General features: G+C 42.3%; 1 protein-coding gene across 4 annotated transcripts in view; it reads right to left on the minus strand.

Moving 5' to 3' along the window:
* Positions 1 to 13,677: 13,677 nt before the first annotated feature.
* KDM4B (lysine demethylase 4B) overlaps positions 13,678 to 27,009 on the minus strand; it is a 94,146-nt gene continuing 80,814 nt past the window's right edge. For all 4 annotated transcript variants that reach the window (XM_075038024.1, XM_075038023.1, XM_075038022.1 and 1 more), the window contains 6 exons: positions 26,855 to 26,963; positions 21,027 to 21,212; positions 20,711 to 20,875; positions 19,811 to 19,930; positions 16,893 to 16,985; positions 13,678 to 15,023 (listed from right to left, as the gene is read on the minus strand). In XM_075038024.1, coding sequence (XP_074894125.1) covers positions 14,838 to 15,023; positions 16,893 to 16,985; positions 19,811 to 19,930; positions 20,711 to 20,875; positions 21,027 to 21,212; positions 26,855 to 26,963 — 859 coding nt within the window. In that variant the 3' untranslated portion in view covers positions 13,678 to 14,837. The remainder of the gene's footprint in view (positions 15,024 to 16,892; positions 16,986 to 19,810; positions 19,931 to 20,710; positions 20,876 to 21,026; positions 21,213 to 26,854; positions 26,964 to 27,009) is intronic.

Below are 27,009 nucleotides of genomic sequence, written 5' to 3' on the forward strand. Positions count from 1 at the left end.
TGACACCAAGTTAAACAGCAGCAGAGACCTTCTGCTTGGTTTGTTAATCCATACAATCACTTTTAAATAGATAAAACTGAAATAACATTTTCCATACTGCTACATTTAACAGACAGAAGAGGACACAGCAGAGATTCATACATATTCTCCTAAAATGTGGGGGAGGAAGAGATGGTGAGATTTCAGCATAATATGCATCCATCTTCACTTCCTCCAAAACACTACAATGAAATGAAGCTCGCGGAGCATTTGCCTTGGGGGTGAGGTGCAAATCCTTCCTACAGACTGGCCTGGAGATGACAGTCGAGGCATACGGCACCTCGCTGAATCACACAGCCATAAATACAATGCAAATGACAAAAAAATGCAAATTATTAAAAAAAACTGCTGTGGGCCCTGCAGATACCACCCACGGGATATTTTTAGGGGCTGGGGAGATGTTGAAGAGTTACCTCCAGAAAAGTGATGCCAGCTTTCACTGAGCCACCCGAAGCAGGCAGGGTGAGCGGTGCCGTGCTTCTCCAGCTCCTGGCAGCTCCCTTTGACTTGAGTTTGCCCTAGGGGGTGCTGGGGGGGTCTCCCCAGCTGCCATGCGGTCACCAGCACCTCTGGGACAGAGCTGGATCCACATGAGCTTTTCCACACCAGCACCAACCCCCCCGTACAGCCTGCTGAAGCAGCTGGTGCCCAGGCACTTCGTACCAGCAAACAACATTGATTTGGAGGGCAAGACACAGACATTTTGATCCCCAGCCCTCCCGTGCCAGTGGGACAAACAGTGGGAAGACAAAAACGTCTTGGGAGAAGATGGAGGTGGGACAAGGGAATAACATGAAAGCAGAACAAGTTGGGAGGACAGTTACTAAGAAACTGATAGTAGCTGTAGCTGCAGATCCACCACCTCTTGCAACACAAACCCGACTAACCTTCACCCGTACCAGCTAACCTCCATCCATGGGGGAAGCGAAGCGAAGCGAAGCCTCTCAGTGATGCCGAGCTCACAGACCTGCCAGGCTGCCCTGGGACAAGCAAGTGCAGAACAAAGCAGCGAGCTGGAGCGAAGCAGGACTAGAAATGATTCAGACCCCCAATTCCTGCAAAGTGGCATCAGGTGTGTGATTTGGGCAGCAAAGCAGCTGGGCAGCACTAACGACCCCTTCCTGGCCACCAACAAAAGAATTCATGTTCTTCTCTGCTTCTTTATCTGAAAGAGAAGCAAAGAGCAAATCTGCTACACCTGTCACACAAAAGAAAGGATATTAAAAATGTGTAGGAATACAATTCCCAGAAAACCGCACTTCCAAAATTAAAAGAAAACTGGTTGTTGACCCTCATGTTCTCAGCTTTGGAGGCTGTTATATTCAGAAGATGCTGCTCAAGCTCCCAGATACTTTAACAACATCTAGAAGACTGTTTGTCTGGCAGGTGAAGATGTTCTGTTGTTTATGAGGAAAGGAGGGACATCTGTTCTGTCCCTGTTCCCCCTGAAGAGTGAATAAGGTGCCAGGAGAAGGTGGGGGTGGAATCTTTGGGTCAGCACATTCTGGTCAGCCAGGTTAAGCTGGGAAGGGCACAATATAAACAATCTGTGGGACCTCAGGACTCATCAGATGATGCAATATATGAGAAATTCCTTCTTTAAAATAGTCTTATACCAGCAACAGGCCTTTGACCAAATCCCGTTCTTCGTTTCCATGACAAACACCTCTGCCCCAATCCTTGTCCTTTCGAGCTAGAGCTCTGCAAAAGCCATGCAAAGCACAGTGTCTGGAGAGTTGGTCTTAGTTATTTTATTTTTACTGAGGTCAATTTAGCATTACTCTGGTGAAGCAGCAAGGTCTAGGAATCATATTCCTCTAACCTGGACATTATTCCACAGGTGAGACCTCAAGCTCTTATCACTGTTTTCCACACAGACTCTCCCTTCAGGCACCAATCTGATCTTAAACCACCGGTGCCTTTTTTTCCTGTGCCAGTGAGGTGGATTTTCCACCGTGGTTGGTATGCACTGCCTATCCTGCGATGAAATGGGGCTAGGTGACTTTGGGACAAAAATATGAGCTACAGGGCAATGTGTGTCCAACAGAGCAGAGCTTCAAAAGCAGACTCAAACAGGTGTTTAAACAAAGAAATCGTAAATAACTCACCTTTGGCATGCTTTCCTGCAGAGCAGAATGCCATTTAATGTATGGCTATACACACGTTTGTAATATTTATGTAACTCCACTGAGGTAGATGTGTTCAAACTCCCTGGCGATGATTTGCAAAAGCTTACTGAGGGCTCGGTCCATCTCTTTGCAGAAGATGAGGCAGGCAGAAACAAACCATCTGCGGGTCTAATTAGTACAGCAGATTGGCATCAGACGGGGAAGGGTTCCACAGGTGTCATCTGGAAACACAAATTTCACCTCTTTAAGCAGGAAGAAATGCTTTCACAATTTCTCGGCCTCAGATGTCTCACTCCCCATCTCCCACTACCATCCCATCACATCCAACAACCTGCCTTCCTCTCCTTGGGGCTCTCAGACACACAGGGGGGGTTCTTGTATTTTAGGGTATCATCTCTTAGCTATGGAGGAATTTTTTAGGTTGAAACCTACAGATAAATCCAAACAAATTACTATTCCACCAGGAAAAGCAGATTCAAATTGCTGTGCAATTTTTTATCTAAATAATGTTTAAATTTTAAAAAGGGGGAAAAAAACATAATTACATCTTTGTGTGGAAGATCATAAATCACATAATTACAATGGGAACCTCTGCATCTTTCCAACAGACTAAAAGCAGACTACACAAGTTCTTATCTCATTACTGTTTAATTAAGAATTATGTTTGAGCATCTTCTTTTTAATTATCACGGAGCCCAGATGACTTCTAATCTCTTTTTTACCCAAAATGAGGGAGGGCGCGGTCCAAAATGGGCACTAATGAATTTACAGTTTGCTCTTTGGGGAACTTTATTAAATTACTCCACATAGAAGATTAACACTGATAAAGTGAACTTCCAAAGAGAACATTTGGTTCCTTTCAATTACCTTCACAACTGTCAGGAGCTTATAAGGGGGGATGCTGAAGTGTTACTTTTTGGGGCAGGGATGGGAGGTTCACGCACAGCTCCATGTCTGCGGCTGTACCTACACCCCAAAACCCAGCCCTACGCAGGACAGCAGCGATGGAGGGGAAAGGGGGGACAGCAGAAGCCAGCACCCATGCCTGCAAATGGTCCCAGCCCTTGTAAGACTCAAAGGCTCGCGAATGACTTCTCACCCATCAGATGAAAAAAAATCAGATCCTAACACAACACTTCATCCTGCACTGACCGCAAAAATCTTAATCAACATCCGAAGAGAAAAGCTCAGGATAGCTGTATTTTATTTTTTTGCTGTCTCTGGATAAAATCCTTTTATTAAGGCTGCAGGTGCTTTGTGTCCACCTGTACCAGAACAGTCATTCAGCAACAACCGAGTTGGAGGCAGTGGGATTCCTCCAGCAACTAAGATGCTCCAGTTCCCTCCTCTTAACATCAGGGGAAAGTTTGCCCCACCAAAACATTTTTCCATCAAGCGCCTCTGTACTCTGTGCCACGCTAAGCCCTGCTGATGATCATCACCCGAGGTAACCAGTTGCAAAGAGCACACATATATTTTTTTAAACCGAGCACACAGCGAACACCTTTTAATTCAATTGGTTGAATTGACACGGAGAGATTATTAGTTTTCAGTAAGATTTGATTCAATTAATTAGCCTGAAAATATCAGCATAGCCAGGCAAGCAAAGAAAAACAGAGATAAATCCCTGCCATAGCACTGCTTCATCTTTTAAAGGCAATTAACTCTTAGTTATTAGCTTTTAATTAGGGAATAATAATGACACCATTAATACAGTTTATTATACTTGTCAGCAGACAGCTGTTCCAAACAGATTTTATTATCAGATCTTGGCAGCTTTTGTCTGCTCCCTTGTTCGCAGGGGGAAGGCAGCGACTCCCCCAAGCCCTGGCTGGGGGTCCGCGGGTGAAGCTCCCAGTCGCAAGGCTCCTGCCACGCAGAAATCGCCGAGGACCCTGCTCCGGGCTGAGTCCTTGTCCTCTCGCTGCCATCGGCAGGAGTTGGCTCTCACCCCCAGTCCCTTTCTGACAAGGGATGCAGAATGAATGTCGGCTCCCTCCGAGGCTTCAAAGGAGCCTTACGTAATTTGCAGGGATTTTACTTTTCTTTTTTTTTAAAAAAAAAAAAACAAAAAAACCAAACAACTAAAATGGTTTCTCTCTTGGAGAATTCTGGTGGCAGCAGGATCCACAGCCTTGAGTGTGCATTTGATGTCTCTCTCGCGGGTAATTCTCATGCCTTTCCTAGGGGGGGAGGCTGGATCTGCGCCAAAGCTGGTTTTACACCTCGGCTCATAACATCTGAGACGGCATCCAACTCGCGAAACATTTACGATGCCAAAAACCCTCACTGTTTTATTTTGTTTTCTTCTGAGCTTATCCACCTCTTTGGAAGCGCAGTGTACATTCAGAGCACAGCAGAGATGATTTGGAAACAAATAATCACTTTAAAGAAATTAAGCATTCCGAATAAGTTTATCCATTCATAATCTCATTCCACTCTACTGCTGGGTGCATGTCACTACGAGAAGGCAGCAGCAAAGGGTGGCAGAAATACCATATAATACTCTTTCTTCTTGCCCCAAATTTACCCTGAAACTGTAAAATTCAAATCCTTCTGTAAGAGTAACCACTACCACTTTAGCAGTGGCCAAGTGCCTCAAGTTTTCATTGATGCTTTATTATTTCTTTGTCTACTGCATCACTAAAATAAAACATCCAGAAGGCTCGTAATTACACACGCTGTCATATGCACAGCAAACCACATGTTCCTATTATTTTCATCGTCATCCTTTTTCACCGTGTCCTAGACACAGCTGTGGTATCTCCCCGACAAAGTCTGCAAACCATTTCCAGGGCACAAGCCTGTCTTAACCGTGTTTTATTATTCCTGTATCATACAGTCTTAATCCCAATTGTGTGTGCAGGATGCTACTGCAATACAAAAACGCAATGCAATAAATTTCCCTGATCTACTTCAGAGCTGTTAAATCACAAAACCACTGAAATAAAAAACAAGTGTAAAATATTGTGTTGGGTTCCACTACCTTGATTTTAAATTTTTTCCTTGCTCTGGACTGGAGGAAGCCCTAAGGGAAATACCAGGAGCTCGGAGGAGCTCCTCAGCACCGAAAGCCTGCTCGTGGCAGGCATATTCCTCCTCCTCGCCCAACATGGTGCAGTGAAGTCCCAAGGAAAGAAATTAACCTGGTGTAGGAATAAAGCAGCTAGAATAACCTATTTGCAATTTTCTACAGGAAAGCAGAGAGTTGCTAAATTGAAAGCAAGGCTGTTCAAAAGAAGAAACTTCCCCTACTGAGAACTGACATAAAAATAAGAAGGAAAAGGCTGGCAGGATTATAACCGTCACCATACAGATTTAGGAACTGAGGCACAGAAGAGCGAGATGCTGTACCTAAGGCAGAAGGCAACGGCAGGACGAACATCGGCATCAGGAAACTACATCGGGACACGGCAGCTCTCGGGGCAGACAGCCCGGCTTGCTCCGGAGCTTGGCTGGGCCTCCCAGGAGCTAATTTTGTTCTTGTTTTCACCCCTGCACTGACAGCAGCTTCGGGTCCCAGGTGCGATGCTGGAGGAGTTTTGCGCATTTGTGTCGGCGCGCAGCTCCCAAATCGTCAAAAGTTCGCTATTCCTTCACACTGGTGACTAAGCCTGAATATTTTAGGAGAAACTGTTTTAGAGATCTTGGTACGACTATAAAAACTTCTCAGCTGAGGGGTTTTTTGTGCTCAGCTGTATCCGGGCAGAAGTTGGGAGAGGAAAACCAACAGAGAAATTGAATTTCATCAAACGTTGTCTCCAAAATACATCTGATGCCCGAGATCACAAGACACTTCAACACGACTTTCCTCATGTAGCAATAAACAGCTTGAAATGAGGGTTGTAAGGGAACTATAATCAGTGCTCTGGTAGCACCAGCGCTACTGAGAGCTTGTGGCCATTGGCCTTTAATTTAAGTGCCTTCGTTTGAGATCGGACAGCCGTGCTGGGAGGGAAGAGCCTCAGTCCAGGTCCCCAGAGGAGGATGGGCTCCTCCTCTTCTTGAGCAAGGAATGTCCATCAGATGTGATCTTGGGGATCCTCCCAAGGACTCAGTGGCTGGAGAGAATTAACTTACCTGTGACCAGAGCTGGGCAAGTTCACCTCCTCTGCGGGTCCAACTCACCTTCCCGGCGGACCCGGGTTCAGTCAGAAGTGGTCCCTGCCCTCTGCGGAGCCGGGGTGTCCATGCCCATGGGGGTCTCCTCCAACAGGAACACAACACATCCAAGGTGGACAAATCTGCGGAGAGGAGCAAACAACGGAACGGTTAACGCTTTGCCTTTCCTGAGCTGAACAGGGGATAAGGGAATAAAACTTGTCTGCAGCCCGGGGGCTGCGGGGAGCGGCCGTGGCTCCGCAGACCCCAGCTCCAGGCGAGGGGAGCGCAGCCCCCACCCTCCGATCCCCCCCCCGTCAGTCTTCTGCCAGGGGATTAATTTCCAATTTTACTGCTGCTCTTTATGGGAGAGACAACTCTGAAAGGCACAAATTTTCTCCCCCACAATGGACCTGTCACAATGACAATTATACTTAATAGCGGCGGTTCAGCCTTGCCTTTCAGGGGTGCCGATTCCGGCAGTAAATAGAAGAACATTAGAGAGGTGACAAGACACTGACAGGCTGTATTCACGTTGCATCAGGGGACTGGAAAGGCCCAATCACACTGTGGTCTTGACAAAAGAAACCCAAGGGACATTCCCTTTTATTGGGCTTTTGGTGAGGGGGAGAGGTAGGACCATGAAGTTAAAAATACTCCGGTCTAGGACCAGGAGCAGCCGAGAGAGCCCAGGCTGTGAGGGAAAGGGGGTAAGGAAAAACCCAATGTGCCAAGTTGTTTCCCCTCTTTGCAGTCATTCACCCGCTGAGAGTGAAATATTGCAGTGATTCTATCAGTGCTAGTAACTTGACATGAAGTTTGGTCTTAGCGCTTTAAGAGTCATCTTTTAAAAACATAAAATGATGTCTGAAGTCGAGCGAAGCACCCACAAGCGTAAACCACAGTGGGATCGTGAGGCTCCATGTTGGGGTTCCCTTCCCAGCTTTATCACATAATTGTTGGGAAATCCCTGGGCAATTTTCAAAAAAAGGAGCTGCAATATGGGCACTGTAATAAGGCAGTTGTGCTGCTGCTCATTGCAGAGCTGCACAAAGACCACGTCATCTGCAGGTACTCAGCCACTCAGGTCTGAGCATGAACATCTCAATCCCAGGTAGAAAAACAAATGAGGACATCTCTTCCTGCTGAGAAAAACTGCAGAGAAATTAATTTGGGCAAAATGGACCAGGTCCTTGATTTGAAAATATCACAGAAGTGAGAGAAATCATAGCGTTTAATAAGCCGCCAATTGTCTATACACTGAAGGAGTAAAAAAATGTTATGATAAATTGTTCCTGTAAAACAGAAACATCCCTAAGCAGTGGGATCTCATGGAAACAGTTGCACTCAGGCAGATTTTTCACTACACGCTGACAAAAATCCCACGCTAATCACCCAACACAGGACACAAAGCTACTGGATTGCAGTGTTAATTCCATGTTATATCTGAATCCCAGATTAATCAGATGCACCACTTCTTCAGCCTAGATATTCTCTAGCGGCTCCGAGCTATTAAAATAGCAAGAAGAAATAAACCTCAGCTCCAAGTGGAGACATGAGGAAATCAGACTTGCACAACAGCCCTTCTCCCCATCTCATTGCTTCTCCACGTAGAAAATTGTCCAGTGACCCTTCTGTACCTACAATCAACTCGGATTTGATCTTTTTAGTCAGGCAGATGAATCCCAGCTATTCTAAACGGCAGCAACATCTTGGCTTGTATCATGGGTAACTGACCATTCATTCCTAATCAAAGAAAATTTGCCATGTTTTTGAGAGATGGCTCCATTAAATGAAGCAGATGAGCAGTGGATCTGTCCATTTATTTATTTTTAAACCATGATCTGGGGCACAGGGGAGGATATCACTCCTGTTTCAGAGACAGCTTGGCTACGAGCTCATTTGCTGGGGGATATTAGCAGCTGGCATCTGAAATGGCAAGGCTAGGGTACGGAGGTAAGCCAAAGTCAACTGTGCTGAAACACAGCCAAATTCTTATTTATTCCACAGGAAAAGTGGTTAAGCTGTGGTCGCTATATAATTCCAAACAATATTCGCACAGTGACCTTTACGTTTCCCCTCTTGTAAACAAAAAATTTAATTGTTTTCCTCCTCTAATGCAGAATAACTAACTCCCAGTAATTTTCTATTGGTGTGCAAGTAAACCAACTAGCTGCCTTTTTCTGCTATCATCAAAGCTGCCAAATAATTCTAGCTCAACATCTCCAACTCATTTGAGTCTTGGTATTTTGCCAAAGTTGGTTTGCTTTTTTTTGTTTTGTATGTGTGTGTGCATGCCAGTACAGTTGTTCATGGGATGAGAAGCAAGAGAGATGACCTGAACGTGGGGCTGGAAATCAGGAACCCACAGGAACTCATTCAGAGCATTTCTGCTGGAGTCTCACATAATTTGTTCAACCTTTATTTCAGTTGGCAAGCTCAAGGAGCACCGGCAGGTATCACCTGTATTAGGTACTCTGAAGCAGACACCGTTTAAATTTCACTGGGTTAAACTCATTCACGGGGTCTCCTCATTAACCTGTAATGAGATAAAGGGACAAATTGTCCTTCTAACCCAAGAAACACGTAACTAATGTCACGGGAGATAACAAGGGTCACAAGAGGTGCTCATCACGTGGCTCATCCATGCATCCCGTGGACAGACATGCAGGTGAGCGCCCCGGAAGCAGCAGCAACGTGTTAGATGACAGGAGAGCGTGGAAATAGCTGTACGTAGCTGTTCTCACACCTACCTGGTGAGAGGGACAGCTCTGGCACTTGGCAGGTTCCACGCAGTGTTGCTCCTTGCTTTAATCTGTCAAAGTACAATCGCATGCCTGAAAAAGCTCTTCTACAAACCCGCACTCTTTCCAACTTGGTCTATTTGCAGGTCATGACTTTACAATCATTTAATTATTTCAAAAAGGGTGTAAAAAGTTTATTAGACCACCTTTAGCTATACCTAGGGCAGAGAAAAGAAGCCCAAACAAGAAAACTAACAAGGACTTGCCTACTGCAGCACTAGCAAAGGAACCTACTGCAGGAAAGGCTTCAACTTAGTGAAGAAATTCAAGCCAGAGAGAGAACTGACATAAGCAATGTGCTGTTCTACCACCATCTTCCTCCGAGGCCTCAGATGAATGATGCCCACCACCACAGAAGACATGCCCTCATAAGAAATACCACTAGTTTAACTCAAATTACTATTAAACTAAAATAGCGTGCCCAGATTCAAAGCAAAGTTTAGTTTAAAACGGCTCCCGAGTACCTTCAGCTAAAACTCCCCAAGTAAACCACTCCAACCAAAACAAGGGCATTCTTCCAGAAGGGAACTGCACCTGTTTAATGAGTAGTTTTATTAAACCGGTGCAATTTGTTCAAGCTGAAGGAGAACTACTGATGAAGAACTAATATGAACAGCAAGGGAAGAGGAACAGAGAAAAATCCCCCCAGAATAACCTCAAAAAAACAGAAGTTCTGCAAAACTGGTCAAAGCACAGATGTCTACAGCATGTGACAAGGTTTTTCCATCATGTGCCGTTTCCCTGAACTGAACAGTCACAAAAGTAAAGCAAAAAGGCAAGGAGCAAGTACACCAAAGAGGGAGTGCCTGAAAGCCCGTGATGTCCTCCCATGTACAAGCAGTGAAGCTGGAAGCCAGGAGAGGCCGTGAATGGGAAAGCCACAAAATGCCCTGTGTGAACATGCTCACATAGATCTGCTCACTGGAGATTTGCAGAAACGCATTTGCAAGAAGAATCGTTTCAATAGGATTAGATGTTATCACAAGTAGTCCAGAGTGAGAGAACCATGACACAGCAAAGGACAAAGTGGTAGACATCTAATCAAGCTTTATGGAAGTTGGGGCTGTCCATTCAGCCTCACCACTAAATAGCCTCACCCCAATCAACACTGCTATTTTTAGTTTTCTAAATAATGCCGTCCTTTACAAGGAAAAAAAAAAAAAAAGAATTCTCTCCTCCATTTCTTCTCACCAAGCTAAAGATCTTTCTCCAACCAGACAAGGAGTTAATGAATCTCCATCCACTGTTCCACTCTCCAGGCATAAGGCAAAAGTCTCTGCTGGCCTCAGAGTAGGAATAAGCAAGCAGCCTGTTGATCCCCATCTTCTCATTGCTGCCAGCAATTATCACGGAACAACTTCATTGCGCATGTGACAGTTGGTGACGCTAACTCAGGGAGTTTTATCAGTTTCTATGCTCCAGGTTTCAAAACATCTGCTTGTGTAAAGGCACCCCGCTGATCACCAGCCCAAGCGAGCTGGACTTCTGCAAAGCAGTGAGAAGAAACGGCAGTCCTTTGCCCAAGACAAAGCATCGCATATGGGCATCTCGTCCCCACCTTGGCAACCCAGGTCCGTTAATGGCCAAGTCCTAAGCAAAGCACTCTGCAGGGCAGGACCAGAGGCAAGCGGCTGGCAGGAGGGAGCTGCACTGCAGGTACCAGTGCATGAACATGCTGGCTGGGGCTGGACGAGGACAAACCTGCAGGACCTCCAGAGGATGGAGCTGGCACAAACGGAGAACGTGGGAAAGCAAAAGGAGGAAACCAAAACATGCTTTAGTAAGGATGCAGCTCAGCTGCATAGTTTTAAAAGATACACACAAATACACTTTCTCCAGGGATAAGAAAGATGTAGAGGTTAGAAGAAGAGGCTAATGAGTTGTGCTCATCTACACTCTTTCATCCAGCCCCAAACAGTAGACAGAGGAAAGTGTAGGAAGCAAAGCTCTTCACTACTGCAGCTGTAGTATTCACATTATCTCCCTGAGGACTCCCTGGGCACAGCATGCTTTCCTATAACCCTACATCATCTATGTTTTAGTGTAGCAATCTCAGTGAGTAACAGAAAGCCACAGTGACTTAGGGGGGGTTGTGTGGAAATGTCTATTCCACCCTGCAAGGCTGTAATAGAGTGACAGAAAGGTTTGATCCTTGCCTTTTGATCACTGATCCAGGCAGTTACTTGGAAGTACGTACTGCTGCTTAAGACATCTTTAAAATTATATTAGTTCTTATTACAGCAACATAGCAGACCTTAAATTCAAAGGTAAGCTTTGTGTGGGTGTAAATTCCAACTGACTTCGTATCAGCAGCTTCTTCCCACTAGTATGATTCCTCAGATTATCTCAAGAAAAACTATTAAGCTGCAAAAGACTGGAAGTTGGAGATTTCTTTTCTTTCGCATAATCTGTGGCATTAGCCTCATACTGCAACAACTGGAGAGGAATCTGTAGAAAAGTATCAGGGCTTAGGATGGGAAATGAAGGTGTTTAAATGAAGGTTCAGGAAGATGCTATTTTAAGAGGTTCAATGTCAGCATGACCTCCAAGGGCTAGAAAGAAAGGCTACTGGAAGGCTATAAAGCAGACTCCAAAAAGGAAGTAGCAAACTGGTGATTTAAAAGATTAAGGATTTTAGAACCACCTCTGGCTATTTAGCAACCACGGTTCTCATGAACGAGCCAGCTAGAGCAAATCCTGGACCTTGGACAAAAATGCATTGCAAGCTTGGTTCTTAATTTTGGGAAGGGTGCAACGACAGACCTCTTCTCCTGCATGGTTTACAGAGAGGAAGGAAAGACCATGTTCTTCTTCAACAGTCTCAGCTTCTCTTGGCTCAGTTTTATCAATCAGCTTTACCCATCAGATCTGGGAACCATCTTCTCCTGCAGTACAAAAGACTTTAAACTTAGAAATGAAGAGACTTCAACCCCCCAAAAATTGTAATTCTGAAGTGCTCAACAGCCTTTAATTCATTATGAACCTAGAGCAGAGAAAAAAATATGCAAAAAATACATCACATCCTTAATCTAGGGGGAGGCGGGGGAAAAAATCATTATCTTTATAGCACATAATCAGACACTTACAAATATATTTCACTGGAGGAAGGGGAGGGTAGGAATGTGCATTTCCTATTTCCTTTTCAATAGTCTGATGCACAGAGGCCATCAATATGGTCATTATAGATAATCTGCACAAGTCATTCCTAAACCAAAAAGAGGGATTTAAAAACAAAAAGGCAAAACCCTTGCGACGAGGAAGGGCATTCTACAGTTCCAGGTTCACGTTTAAACATAACTCAGCATCTGAATATGGGGTGAGGAAACACACTTTGTTTTTACAATATAAATAGTATTTTAAAAAGGTACTACATATGAATACAGTAATGGTGCTATTTCAGTCAGGACTTGAACATGCAGAGGAAATTCCCCATTGCTCACAACCACTCATCCCATCCCACCCTTCCCCTCCCCTCCCACCTCCAAAAAAAATCCTCTGCTGTTTAAATTCTCTTTCAATTGTTTTAAATATTTCTCTTGTGGTCTGGCAACATTCTTATTCTTTTATACAAGCAAGTTTTCTACTAAATCCTGTCTTAACCGACAGGAGACAGCTATATAGGAGTAACAACCGAGGCTTCTAAGAACCTTGCCAATTTTTAAAACTTTTATTAGTCTCAGTTTGGTTTTATTCTTGGAGACATCTATTGAAAACGTCAAAAACTCAGAAATAAAAAAAAACTGTTTCAAATGTCTTACAAACACGCACGCGTGCACACGCGCAGACACACACACACAAAGAAAATAACCCGTAGCAGAGGCAGTAAGAAATAAAAGGAACTAATTCTCTCAAGGGAGAACAAAAAACAAAATTAAAAAAAAAATTGCTTTATTCTATCTCCACTCTTTCACTAGGACAGTTTAATACCCATCGAGTCTCTTAAGATGCTAATCTACCATCTGCTAGCCCACAAATCCTTCCCACTTATTCCCTTAAAGATCCAGCTATAGCGTTGCTTAAAAACCTCTCCACAGAACAATGACCACCTTGCAAAGGGGCTTAAAAAAAAAAAAAAAAAAAGAAAAAAATTGTCTCTTTCTGTCTAGTAATTTCAGGGAATTAAGGGGAAAAGATTGCTGCACAGCATTCTGGATAGCTCTGCTGCCTCACAGTGGCTTCTGCCAGGCCAAGGCATTGAGGTGAGTGGTAAGACATGCCCTTGCCCCCCTTCACCCAGACACTGTGGAAGCCACGTCCCCTTTCCAACTTGGTACTAGGGCTGCCTTTTTCTTTCCCTCGGAATTGACAGAGGTCCTCCAAAGAGAGTGGAAGACTTTCCAGTGACTTCAGCAGGGTTTTGGATCAGGCTCTTTTACAAAACACTGCTCCATAACAGCTCTTCGACCGGAGGTGATTTTCAAGTGTTCAAGTGGGAGCTGCCCGCTCAATACTTTAGGATTTGGTTTTGCTTTTAATGCTCATTCAATTCTCAGTGAACTGAGTCCAATCGAATGAAGGGCTTGCATTCCTCTTCCCCAGGAGTATCTCAAAGGCTCAGTCTTTACTTAAGTAAAGGATGTCACAACAGTCAAAGACGTTTGGGGAATTTCTTCTTTAATAGGATAAAAGAAAAACATACAAACACCTCCCAGGCTTCTGTCATGGAATGATTCTCACAACTGTAAGGAGCACAACTCAGAAAAAAAAAAAAAAAAAAAAGACAAAGAAAAGAAAAAGGTTCCTATGGGAGACATGCCTACCAGAGAGCTAGAGCATTCCCTCGATGCTCTAGTCTGCAGCGGGGAAGGGGGATGGCTCGTAAAGGAACTAACACAAGAAGCAGCAACAGAACACTTACCAAAACGGAGTGGCATATTGTAACTGAAAGCCATGCTGATTTTTAACTAGAAAGCAACTGTGATGGCAAAGATGGGGAAGGAAGATGACAAGAATGACCAAAACCCGGCCATGTCTTCCCTAAGTCCCTTCCTGGTGACATGGCAGAAACGCACACATCTATCACATGTCTTTAAGAGAATTAATGGTAAGAAACATCCCAGCTATGAAACATTTCTTTCCCCATCTTCCCCAGCTTACAAAGAAGATAGTGTTTCTTTACAAAAAAGAACCCAGAACTTTCCAGGACATCTGCTCTTGCTCTCTCTCTCCCCACTGTAATATTAGTCACATTTCATTTGGGGAGGAGGGGGGAGGATTTTGTTTATTTTCTGTTTTAAAGCCATAATCTAGAAAAATGTTTTGTGGAAACTTTTGTTTTCCTATTTTTGTTTGCTTTTTTTTTTAATAATGCTCATTTATAGAAAACTTCACAAAGGTGACGTCTATGTACAGAAAACACAAATCCAAAGGCTGCTTCAGTAGTCAATGTAATAGCACCTTTAAAGACAAAAGAGTTTGACATATTTTAAAAAGTCATTTTTTTAATTTTAACCCTTTCCAAGCCTCATTTAAAAAAAAAAAAAAAAAAGCCAGTCACAAAGCTCCATTAGTACAAACTCTCCCAAAGTCTCCATGTGAAATGCTGTCTGAAGGTTTTTCAAGCTCCCTACTCTATTGGTCAGCAACGTCTGGACAAGTAGAGGTAGCGTGCAGCCAGACAGGATTTTCTTGCAGTCCAAACCAAGAGTAGATGAAAGAAATTCACAGCAGGCTATTGCACAAGGCTGGTCATCTTATCCACAGTTTCCTGGTTATTTTTCCGCAGGCTTGAAAAGGGTTAATTAATATTTTTTATTAATCCTAGTTAAAACATGTTGCTCTGAGTTCCAGGCTGGTACTGTGTCTGCAACAGGCTCTCCATAAAGGCCAAGTAATCTGGGTTTTGTCCGTATTCTTCGGGATTTCTTGAATTCCCCAGCCGGGGACGCTTGGCTGCTCTCACTTCATCTCCCGAAAATACATCTTCCTGAGGGGCCCCAGTGCTGAGGGACTGCAGGAGACACGAAAGTACAATCATTAGAGGCACAGCAGGAAAACAGGGAGAGACACGGGTGCAAACCGTGGAGCATGCCTGCGTAACAAGACAGCAGGGACAGCAAATGAACAATTTGGTTCAGATTATTTCTGTAGAAAAAGTGAACTCCGGAACATGCAAAGCACACGGCTGAAACTAAAAATTCTAGGCTTCTGAAACCAAACTGGAAAGAAAGATCCTCGAGTTGCCTTCTTTCTGTTTCAGAATATCTTTCACTTCAGCTCCTTCCTTGCCAATTCTCTGTTTACTCCTATCCTCCTCTGCCTCTTCAGGTTATTCATTCCTAGAAGGTGGCACAGACGACATTAGGGCTTCTCTAATGTCTTTAAAAAAAAAAAAAAAAAAAAAAAAAAAAGACCCAAAGAAAGCATTTGGGGATCACTGTGCAAACAAGGAAATTATCGTCTCCTATCGCTTTGTTCCTTTGTTCTGCTGTACTACATTAAAGCACTGTAAGCATCACTTCCACAGAGCACAGTCTAACACTTCAGACAGCAGAAAGCATATAAGAAAAGCCTTAGCTTTCAACCAGACTTGAAACTTTCCAGGTTGCATTCCTTTCTCTGGAACTGCTATAAAGCCTGATGTCTCCACTGCAGAGAATAGGTTTCTTTCCAAATCCTGTATTTCAGGGCTCCAATATGTTTACTTAAGCTTATCTAATAATAAAGACGACTGGATTATAGTGCACATCTTAGAAATTAATTCTAAGGTGCTTCTTTGCCATCAGAAATCTTTCAAGGATAGTAAGGTAAATTATTATTAACCCCTAAAATTTATGCCATGACGTCTTATTGAGATAAACAACCTCAAACAAGATAGAGAAGCCATCCAGACCTACATTACAGAAATAATTTTACAAGTGTTTTTTGGGTAAAACCCTTGAAGATTTCATACATAAGCAAACAAGTTTCCTCCAAATTGTCATCAGTTCTTCCACAGAATTGCCTGTCAACAGGCCATTTTTGACGATAGGCATCTCTCACTTCTGCTAGTGGCCACAGATTCACAGGGTCAGTGAACCGCTGGTTTAACTTGGCACAGCAATTCATATATTCTTAAGGGAAAGTTGGACCATCCTTTTTGACTTGTAAAAGAGACAGAAGCCCAGAACCTTATCACAGGTTAACTTTGTGGATCCATCCCTGTCCTGCAGTGGCTGACCTAACAGACATTTAGAATGAGGAAGAAAACTGTATATTCCCCATTCGCAGAGAAATCAGTCTCATTGTTTGTTTTAATGAGATGGCCTTAAAGGTTAAAGCACCAGGTTTGAAAACATCCAGTAAGTCTGGAACCAAAAAAGCCATGAAATAAACCCCTCATTTTCTAGGCTCAATAATTCCATTGTATGCAGTTAAAGACAGCCTGATCTTTTAGATTAAGAGCTTTATAGGTAAGAGCTACATTCTAAATCTCCTCTTTGGTGAGAAACGGGGGTTTGGTCCCATGTTGCTAATCAGTTCTCCAGAAACCACTTAGCTGTAGACCAATTCACCTCACTTCTGATGAAAGCCAGTATTGAGACAGAAAGGCAGTCTGTATAACTAAATTCATACGGTGTAAAAAAATATGAACATAATCTTTTAACCAGAGAAAACAAAAATCAGATCTGAACATGTGAAAGGGAAAATGATTTAAATGCTTCTCAAGCATTTTTATCATGGATTTCTTCTACTCTACGTATTTTGTGCATGACAAGTGGTTTTACAGTCACAGAAATTAGAGGCTGAATTCACCTAATGTCTAAACAATATGCTAAGAAAATGTGAATGAGTACTGCAAGCCACAGCCATTTTACTGTTTGTTACTTTTGACACCCACCAGGCGAGACTTCACTCTCTTGGGAAGCTCTTCCTCCAAGGTATAAATATCACCACGCTTTACCATTAGTTGAGAACCATCTTCAAACTCGACCTGCAGAGTAGGCAGAAGATGAAATAAGAACTTGGCCCCTGCATTTACAGTACTTGAACAGTCCATTCCCAGACTATGCCACATATGGTCCCTTCATGGGAATACCAAGGAAGCATCAGGGGCCAGCTCCCATGGATGATCCCCTGTTTGTGGCACTGCATGTCTCTGATTGCTGTAGAATGAGCATCCTTAAGCTGTGTTACGGATGCTGAACCCCAAAAGTGCTGGTTTCAATGCTGCTCAGGCACCGTTGTCTTATTCAGCCCAAGTGGTTTCACTCAGTGCTCCTGTGAATCCTAAAATGTCTATACTACAGCTGGACCAGCTCCTCTGCTCCCCCCCTCCCAGTCAGAGCACTAAAGATTTCTACTAATTTTGGATTCAAATCCTAAAAAAAGAAGCTTTTTCACTTATAATAAAAGGCAGCCCTGTATTCAGGCCAATATGGTAATAAGAATTTCTTTCATCTTAAACAAAGCACTTTCACACATCATAAGGAAACAACTCCAGCTACTAAAATACATTTGTATTTTAACAAGCAGAAATAGTCAGCCAGGTACAAAAACGGTGGTAACTCCTCACATCAAACCTTTTTTGCTAAGCACTGATTATATAATGAATTATGCATCAGATGTTACAGGAATGTTTATTCATGGAAACGTGCATATAAAAATGTTAAAACTATTAAAAGTTTTTAAGAGACTCTGATTTCCTTTGCTCAAGACTTATTACGCTTTTCCGGATAATGCAGAAGGACACACACCGCAGAAGGAAGAAAGCATCTGTGCTCTGAACAACTCCTCCTGCGCTGCCCAGGTCTTGCAGCTCATCAGTTATGCAAGCTCAGCGATGCCTGCTGAGGTCCCTTAACTGAGCAGCATACATCAGCTGGAATAACTATGCAGGTGGGAGAACAGGCTTTGAAAGATGAGCTCTGCTGAACCCTGCTGAGGTGGTTTAAGATGCTACTGGTCCCATTTACTCTCTGGTTTTACAGAGCACCACTACCGTAACAGAGTCAGAAGGGAACACGAATTAGGACGTTTAACAGCCGAGGCACAAGCAGATTGCTGTCTGCCATTTCCACTACACGAGCTCAACTTCGAGTAGAAAGGCAGGATTTGCAAGTGAGGGCAGTGCTATCTTAAACTATCACAGAGTGGCTGGACCTTGTTTATTTAAGTTCCAAATTACTGATATGGGTTAGAGCCCTGTTACGAACACACATTAAAGCAAGTTACAAGACAGTGATTTGGGCTCAATTTTTAAAAAATATACACATCCAATCTTAGCACACAAAATACACCCTAGAGATGTGAACTGGGAAGCTACTGCAAAATAAGACAAGTTTAAAATGCAAAAGCTAATCCATGCTGTCTTCCTACAAACACACTTATTTCATTACAAAACTGTTTCTCTGTTTTTAAATATAATCCTATTCCAAAACAGATAAAAGAGATGCACCATAAGTACTGAAAAAGTATCTACATAGGGAACCAATGTGGAAAGCTAGTCAGGCTATTTTCCTCACGGAGAAGAGCTTTACTTATAGTAACTGCATGATTTGAAAAACACAGACTCCTCATGCATATTTTTGTCATCTGGCACTATCAGTGGAATAGCCTATTTCAAATTATTGTACCTTCAAGAAATCAATGACAATTTCCTATACCGTGATTAAACTGGAAAGCATGCATAACAATAGATCTTTATGAAACTATATATTGTACTTATTCATAACCAGGGTCACCTCTGATCACATCTTCTCTGAAGCAGTTAACATCCATTATACGCACGAAAAAAAGACTGTTAACTGACAAGGTGGATTATTGTGCTCTTCGCACAGAGATATGAAACTGCGTAGAAAGGATAGAAACCAGAACCCCATTTCAAACAAATATAAGATATGGGACTTCCTTTGCCTTTTTTCCAGAGGCATTAATCTCTTAAAAGTAACAATTATTTGCAAATTTCAGCATGTATTTTTCAAAAGGATGTGCACAAAGTATACTTTCCAAATCACTATAATTTTTAACTTCTTGGTACCATTTAAAAAGGATTTAATCAAAAGAATGGACTGCATTGCATTTTATAAAACCTTCTGTGCTGAAATACCAATAGTGTGTACCAGGTTAAATCCTCCTTTACTGACTACTACAACCTTCCATGAACAGAAATCCCATACATGGAACAGACTCAAAGACAAAAAAACCTGTCTGCTGTTTTTCTCACCTTAAAAACAGAGATGGTGAGAGCGTACAAGACTAGAGATTGAAGGCTTTCAATTCCTCACACAACAGCAGCATGACATTATTCCCACATGCTGCTGCTGCTCCACAAAGTACCTTTCCATGACCAGAGGATTATTCTCCCCCCTTGAAATAGTCTCCTGATCCACCATTTCCCTTACTTCCTCTCAAAGCACCACAGAAAGTTGTAATTATGTAGATATCGACTCATGGGGAACTATGGACGATGAGCTCAGCTCCAGCCACAGGACAGCCATCAGAGAGTAGTTCAAGTAGGTCACTTTTGACCCGAGTCAGACCTGAGCTATAAGGAAAAGGGCAAATTCATTTTATATTTTAAAAGCAGGTAGAGTCTAGACGTATGTGTATCCATACATCCACATTCTGCCACAGAAAACCTTTACCCTGATCCTATTTTAACACTCTATTTCTCTTTCGACTACCAGCAGTATTAATTTCAGAACACAAATTCTCCTTTTGTGACCAGAGCAAGCATTCAATGCTAGTGAGCTATGCAATTTGAGCAACAATCAAGACACATTGACATGAAGTATGTGGGTACTCTTCCATACTCACCTGGTAAATTTGACTGATCTGGGCTGCGATAAACTTGGCCTTATAGATGATTCCATCTGTCCACTGCAGCTGAACCAACTCACCCTCTGGAGGGGGTCCCATTTGGATGCAGTCTCTGCTCTGAAGACATAGAGCAAAAGAGGTCAGACAGCCCAAAAGCAACAAAGCTCAAGAACTAGGTAAAGAGGTGTGTTAAAATCACTGCTCAAGGAAGTGGCTACATAACACTATAGTTAAGAAAGCTTCTGCACTTGTGATTAATTGCAGTCATCTCAAACAAAACCATTAACCATTGAGAGACCAGAAATAAACACTTGCACCTCCTTCTGGTGACAGTACGCAGTTCTAAGAAATTTCTCATTATAAATCCCAAAACATCAGATCTCCTGTATCAACAAAAACAAGCGGGGTGACCTCCTCTGTTTCACACAGTGAACCAATGGCACAATCAGGAAGAGAATGCATGAGCTGACAAGTCAGCCACTTCTAGACATTCCTTCTATTAAGTGAATTCCCTGTTTTGAACCAGAAGTGCTTACAGACAATCTGCTTCGCCCATGAATCACACTTGTCAGTTGAAAAATAAGAGATTATTCAACCACAAAACAAATAGGATGCAACTTAAAACAAACATTGCTTTCTGTTAAGTCATCTGCATAGCAAAATCACATCTTTGTAAAGGAACAAAACAATTGAAATGAGATAATATCATAAACAAGAACAGTAAGTAATGAAGAGCAGTATGAGCTTTTCTATGCAAGCAGCAAGTTTACTTTTTAATTTTTTTTTTTTTTTTGAGTTTTACTTTGTTGTTCCACCCCAAAGCTCATAGAAGAGCAATGCGTGCATTACACTTTGTACTCATCTATAATGGTAATAGTCTCCACAGAGAGTGCTTACAATAATGCTTTCTGGGTAAACGTTGTCACTGTATGAACCATCATCAAAGTTTACTTCGTAGAAAGTCTGTGTTGTCATGCCAATCACTTTACATCTGTAGTAGAGTCCATTCCGGTTCTTTGTGATCACAGTCTGTCCAAGGGTCACCTCCCTTCGAAACTGAATCTGTTAGAGAGAAAAAGGGATAATTCACAATTTGCAATCATAAAAGCTGCGTTAAAAATATAGGTGCAGAGAAACTGTTCTACAAAAAACCAAACAAATAAACAAAAAAAACACACAAAAAATACCCCCAAACCCAAACCAAAAAACATACATTCTGGTTAGCTGCTTTGTGTTTGAAGCAGGTGATGGACACAACATAGGGCCAGTCATCCGGCTCCATGGGCACGCCGGCCGCGTGTGCACAGGTCACGTGGAAGGATGTGGAGCAGTGCTCGTATGAGCACTGGATGCAGGCACCAGACACTTTTTTCATCCGTTTCCGACAGTACACACATTTCTGAAAAGAAACACAGGTCAGCGCTATGCAGGCAGTCAACGACAGCTTTAATGCAACGTATAGCACCCTGTTACCTGACCTGGTGCTAAAGTCCATATCGTTAGTGTCTAGGGCCTAGAAGCCACAGCCAAAAGAGGTGATGTTTGCTGCTGAGAGGTCAAGTCCAACACTTCCAGAATTGCCTATATACGCTTGCCTAGAATCACTCATAAGCCAAGAAGCTATAGCAGATACTAACTTATCATTCCCTTGAACACGACGACACCTACCAGCAACTAAGCCCTCCAGAACCATGCTGGACAGTGAAGCAGACTTAAATCCAATTTGAGACTATGCTCACTGGAGGGCTGAGAGAAAGGGAGGGCATAACAGGCAAACACACATCAGTGTTACTAGAGAACTGCTACAACTCAATACTCATCCTCCTTAGATAAATGAAATGTACCTATGGAAATTCAAACAGCAGCTGGATCTTCACAGATACACTGCTACAAAATAATGTTTTCATTGTTTGAACGAACAGAACACAGAATAACTGTGTAATAATTTGTTCTATTATATTTAATGGAACACTATACTTACTAGATCTAATAGAATGTAATTTTATCTAATGGAACAAAGACATTGCATGTTTGTTTTACACACAAACATATCAACGATAAATATTTTATTGGTATCCCTGTCAGATTAGCTATTGCAAGATAATTCAGTCACTGTTTTGCAAAGAGAAGAAATAAAAACATTGTACCAAACACCAGAATTACAAGGGAAAAAAGGTATGAAATCTTTCCATATTTTTAAAACTCATTTTCTGCAAAGCAGATCCAGTTATTAGGCTAATCTAATCAGACAGCACTTAGGGGGGACAGGTAATCAACTTAAGATGTGTGACTAACTTTAAAAAGAAATCTAAATTTGTTCAAAGCTAAAAATCATAAGCCTTATGGCACTGTAAGACTTGGCAGCAAGCATTAGGTGTCAGTGGGAAACGAGACACATTTCCTCATTCCCTAACACCATCAAATTCTTGTTTCCAGCCCCTCAGAAATACAAAAGACCAGATTTTGGGAATCCCAATCTAAAGGAATTTAAGTTGGACATTTGTGTAATGTTTCCAGGGAACTATTTGGAAACACCATTCCTAGCTTTTAACATTTTAAGTCTAGGGAATCTGTCACTGATCAGAGGCAGTTTCTTTACCTTAGCTGAGGCTTGGAGAAGGCAAATCAGTGAAAAATTAGTATCGCGCCCACAAGATGAACATGCATGCTACTTGTTAGAATGAACGGCTCATATAAATAAAATCCTGAGATATTATATGCCCATGAATCTAACTATACAGCTATGTAATGTATTTGTTACAAAGAAATAATTTCTACACATAAGGAGGAACAGAGGAAAGCAGTGATTTTTAGTGCCCATTTCCAGATGACCATCTCCAAAGCACAACACACTGGTTTGCTCCAGCCACTGCCCCCCAGGTTTGACTACCTGCCTCCCTCCCAATCCATCCACTCATCTAAACAGAAATGTCCTACAAATATACTATGATACTGATATGTGAATGACAGATTCTTTTTCTCTCTGCAGTGTGATATTAAACAGATCCTTTCACGGCCTCTCGTTTACCTCACTCCCATTAAAGCAGTGCTCAAGGTATACAACTCTACAGAACACCTGACCTAAATTTTAAGGTCCATATGAATTACTACATGGGATTAGAAATGTAACATAAGCTGCCCGAGATAACACAATAAGCCAATACAACGCCCAGAAGTATAAATTCACTCTGCTTCTAGATCTGGGCTATCTTAAAAGTGTACCCTCAAAAATGTGAAGACTGGTATCATATTATAAACCATCCAGTGAATGCAAAATAGGAATTGCCAAATTTTAATGTTATGTTTTATTTGTGTTATCATAGCTAAGAGCCAGGGCCCCACTGCGCTAGCTACAACACATTGCCAAGACAAATAAAAGACCATTCCTTCTGCAAAGAGTATTTATCTTTTCCTTGAAAGCAAAACATGCAAAAGAAAGGAAGATGCATTCTTCCCTGTTTCTGGGCAACATCACCCCTCCCTGACTGGGGTCTGCCCCACATGTATATGAAATAAGTCAGATTCACTTCCTGTGAATTAACTGAAGTCAGTATGTTTACACCAAAGATTAATTTGGCCTTTTTACTTAAACTAACAAAAGCCAGGAAATTCAAAGCCAGAGCCTTAGTGTTGCCAGAATGTGTTTTTTAGTATTTAATAAGCTATGCCTTTATCACTCTGTAAACCACGTTCAAAAGCTAGATAAGCACCACAGCAAAGTGCACAGCAGGAACACGGCACTGAAAGCAAGTCAATAACAATGAGATCTCATTATTAAACTGTCAATACCTAATTCTCCCACTAGCAGGGACAACTGCTGATATACAGTGGGCTCAATACTGCCTCTCTAGGGAGCATTAACCCTCCACCATCAGGAATCTGCCTTCATTGGTGCAAACAGGATTCTTCCCAGCCAGAAGGATTAGCATGTACCTAATGACACCCCAGTAGCAAGACAAACTCCTTGTGACAGGCAAAAGACCTACACCAATGGAACATTCAGAGTAAATATGATCAAAGGACAAAGAAAAATGTGAGCTACAGCGAGACTGAAATGTAGAAGTCAGTGGAAGGAGTGAAAATGCAAATCTGGGATGGACAGAAGCACCAGTGCCGAGTGCTGTGGTAAAGCAGCACATGTAGATTTAAAGCCTTTTTCTGTGGGACGGAAGGTAGCAGGAAGAAAGAAGGTCTAAAGCACAGGAGAAAAATCTTCAGAATAAATGCATACCCAAGAGTCAGGTCATAGCTAAGAGTAAGAAATGGGCTGTCTCCTGCATGATGAACACTGCAATTCATTTACTCCACTGAGGAATGACAGCTAATTATTCCAAATTTCCACGTCATAAATAATTTAAACGCACAGGCCCGTATTACACCATTAATCAAGAAGCACACAAACTGCATTCTTTAAAATGATGCAATACCCACAAACGGACTGAAAAGTCTGTGCTCGAAAGGGGAGGCCTGGTGCATGCTCAAAGAACAGGATATACCTTTAAACAGATCACTGCAAGTCCTTGTTACCTCAGCCCTCTCACAGTAACTTAAAATAATACAAACATATAAAAAAATTTTAAAAAGTAATCCGATAACCCCTACCCCCTCTTTCCTCCATTACCTTCATCCATTCACTTCCAACTGTCCTCAACTTTCATGTCATTCCTTCTCCCCTTTTCCAACTTTTTCAGCAACAAAGGCCATCTCTCCAATTTTATCTAGTACCGCATCAAGTCCGTCACTGCCAAAGTCATCAGATCCAACACCACCACCTTTTAGTTGCCTTCAGTTTATCTTCCTAAATGCAGCTGCACACCTCGAAAACAGACACCGCCCACAACTCCTCCACTGACTCCTCATGTGCTTCATGAATTACCTGCAAATTCCTGTAAAGAATCCTAAAACTCTCCACAATGGCTCATGAGTGTGTTTCTCCATACAATCTCATCAAATTTAAATTTCCTTTTTACTTCTTCACACACTACACCAATGCTGCTGCTATAAGCACTACTTTACATTCTGCCATCCACATTAGGTTTTTTTAATCTCTATCTAGTTCATAACTCTAAAACCCATTTCAGTTTTAGCTCAAGATAATTTATTTGCTTTCTTTCCTGTAGCAAATGACACTCATAAAGCTACAATGTATGTGGTGACAACACCAATACACAAACGCTTTTCAACAGACATTGATGGTATGTGCATATACATACTGTACACAGTCACAAGTATAGACCAACAGAGCAAAAAGATTTTTATAATCAGTCTAAATACAACAATACTTACCTGATGACATTCTTGAACAGAAAGTAATTAGGCTGAAAGTCTACTTCTTACATCCTAACAGCTGGGCACCAGACATCTTACAGAGGAATTACACTGGCATGCTGACAGAAACTCAAGACCAAGACCTGCACCTGTGTCCAGAGCTACCTGGACTAGCCAACATGCCCCACTGGCAGAGTCACCACAGATCCTGGCAGAAATTAAACAGCATTGCACCTCTAAAAAAGTTACTCTGATTGTGATGAAGCAGTGTGCAGTACCACCCATGCTAACGCTTTCCAAGTGAAGTGCTTAAAGCCAGGCTTTGACAAGAATTGAGCTACAAGCCAGGCTCTTGCTAACTTCAACATAAGGAATAGGTGCCTGTAAAACACATCATTAGACTGTGTAAGTCAAGGTACTTCATACAAAAATTCTCTACCTTTCCTGAGACATGAAGAAAACGTGAGGTGCAAATGGAATACAACACTGAAGAAATCAACAAAACTATGAAGCTTTAAGTCAGGAACGTAACAGAAAGATGTGCAGTAGGTCTGTGCAGAGGCTTTGGATGGCATAGCCAAAGCGTCGGAGCAGAACGAAGCAACAGAGTTTTATGTACGTTAAAACTGCCCCGGCTCTATAGGGCTGTAAGGCAGCCACAGAAGAGTTAAAGAATTAAGTCATGTTTCCTTGTAAGGCTCCATTAAGCAATACAAGTGAGTCTTGTGTAAAAGGATTTTTAGTTCATTGTTACAAGTGCTGGTAATGAAGAGGATGCATGCTGGAAATGTCAGATGATCCATAAAGAGCCACTGCTGCAAGATTTATCACTCTCGCATCACACAGCTCCATCACTCCACCTGAATAATGAATGCTTTTTACATTCACATTTGTGTACAAAACCCATTTGCACACAGAGAAATAACTCTGGAAGCAGACGGAGATTCTTCCTAATCTCTCATCCAGGCCCTGGCTGGGCTGCCTGTACTAAATAGCTGCACAGTTAACAAATACATCAATGCTAACCAATGTATCACTGCTACATCACCTTCCTCCGTACCACATTCCCAACTGTCGCCCAGCTGACTTCTGGACGAAAAAAGCAGCAAAAGCACAATTTATTTTGCAATAACACACTATAGTGATGGGGCATTAACTAACATTAAGATTAATTGCTCTGAGCTAATGAGTCATCCATTACTAATCCCTCAGATGAGGCCATGCAACTAAATAACAAGTTGTAGCTGGACTTCTATTAAAATCTTTGCAGAGTCTCGCCTTGCAGTCATGGTCACAAAGAAACGTTTATTAATTTCTACAAGAGATTTCTTGATGGAGAAATATTGTGAAGAAAGATGAATCAAATTACAGATGAACAAGTCAGCAATATATCAGCTTCTTTCTAGTTACCATGTCCCTTCACACTCCTGCCATGCCGTACTTTCAGTAAATGAAGCTTTCAGGTAGTTTAGCCCTGACTGTGAAGTGGGTAAGCATCCTAGGCTCTGCCCAGGGTTAAGAGCACACTCCTAGAGAATACAGGCAGATCTAGTAATCACAACTTGTCTGTGTGTCAAAGCACTGAGGCAGTACCTCAGAAGACATCCAAACGATACAGCTTCCTGGTGCATTTGCTAGAAATAAAAGTGAGAACATCACCTCCAATCTCAGCTACTTTATGATCCCACACAATGTTTTTCTGTCTAGTTAAAGCCTTTTTCTTTTTCTTTGGCTCTTGTTCACAAACACTCTCTACAGGTAAAAGACACCTACCAGTTTCCATCTCTGCTCTGGAATAGCACTGATATCCACAGGATGACGCTCTATTACATTGAGAAAACGGGCCTCAGGGACAGCAATAGCACAGATTATATGGATCCACCTGGAAAAGAAAGTGAAGAGACCAATCAGAGTCTACCATTATTTGA

The sequence above is a fragment of the Buteo buteo genome, chromosome 10 (assembly GCF_964188355.1).
Source record: "Buteo buteo chromosome 10, bButBut1.hap1.1, whole genome shotgun sequence".
In the NCBI taxonomy this organism is placed as follows: domain Eukaryota; kingdom Metazoa; phylum Chordata; class Aves; order Accipitriformes; family Accipitridae; genus Buteo; species Buteo buteo.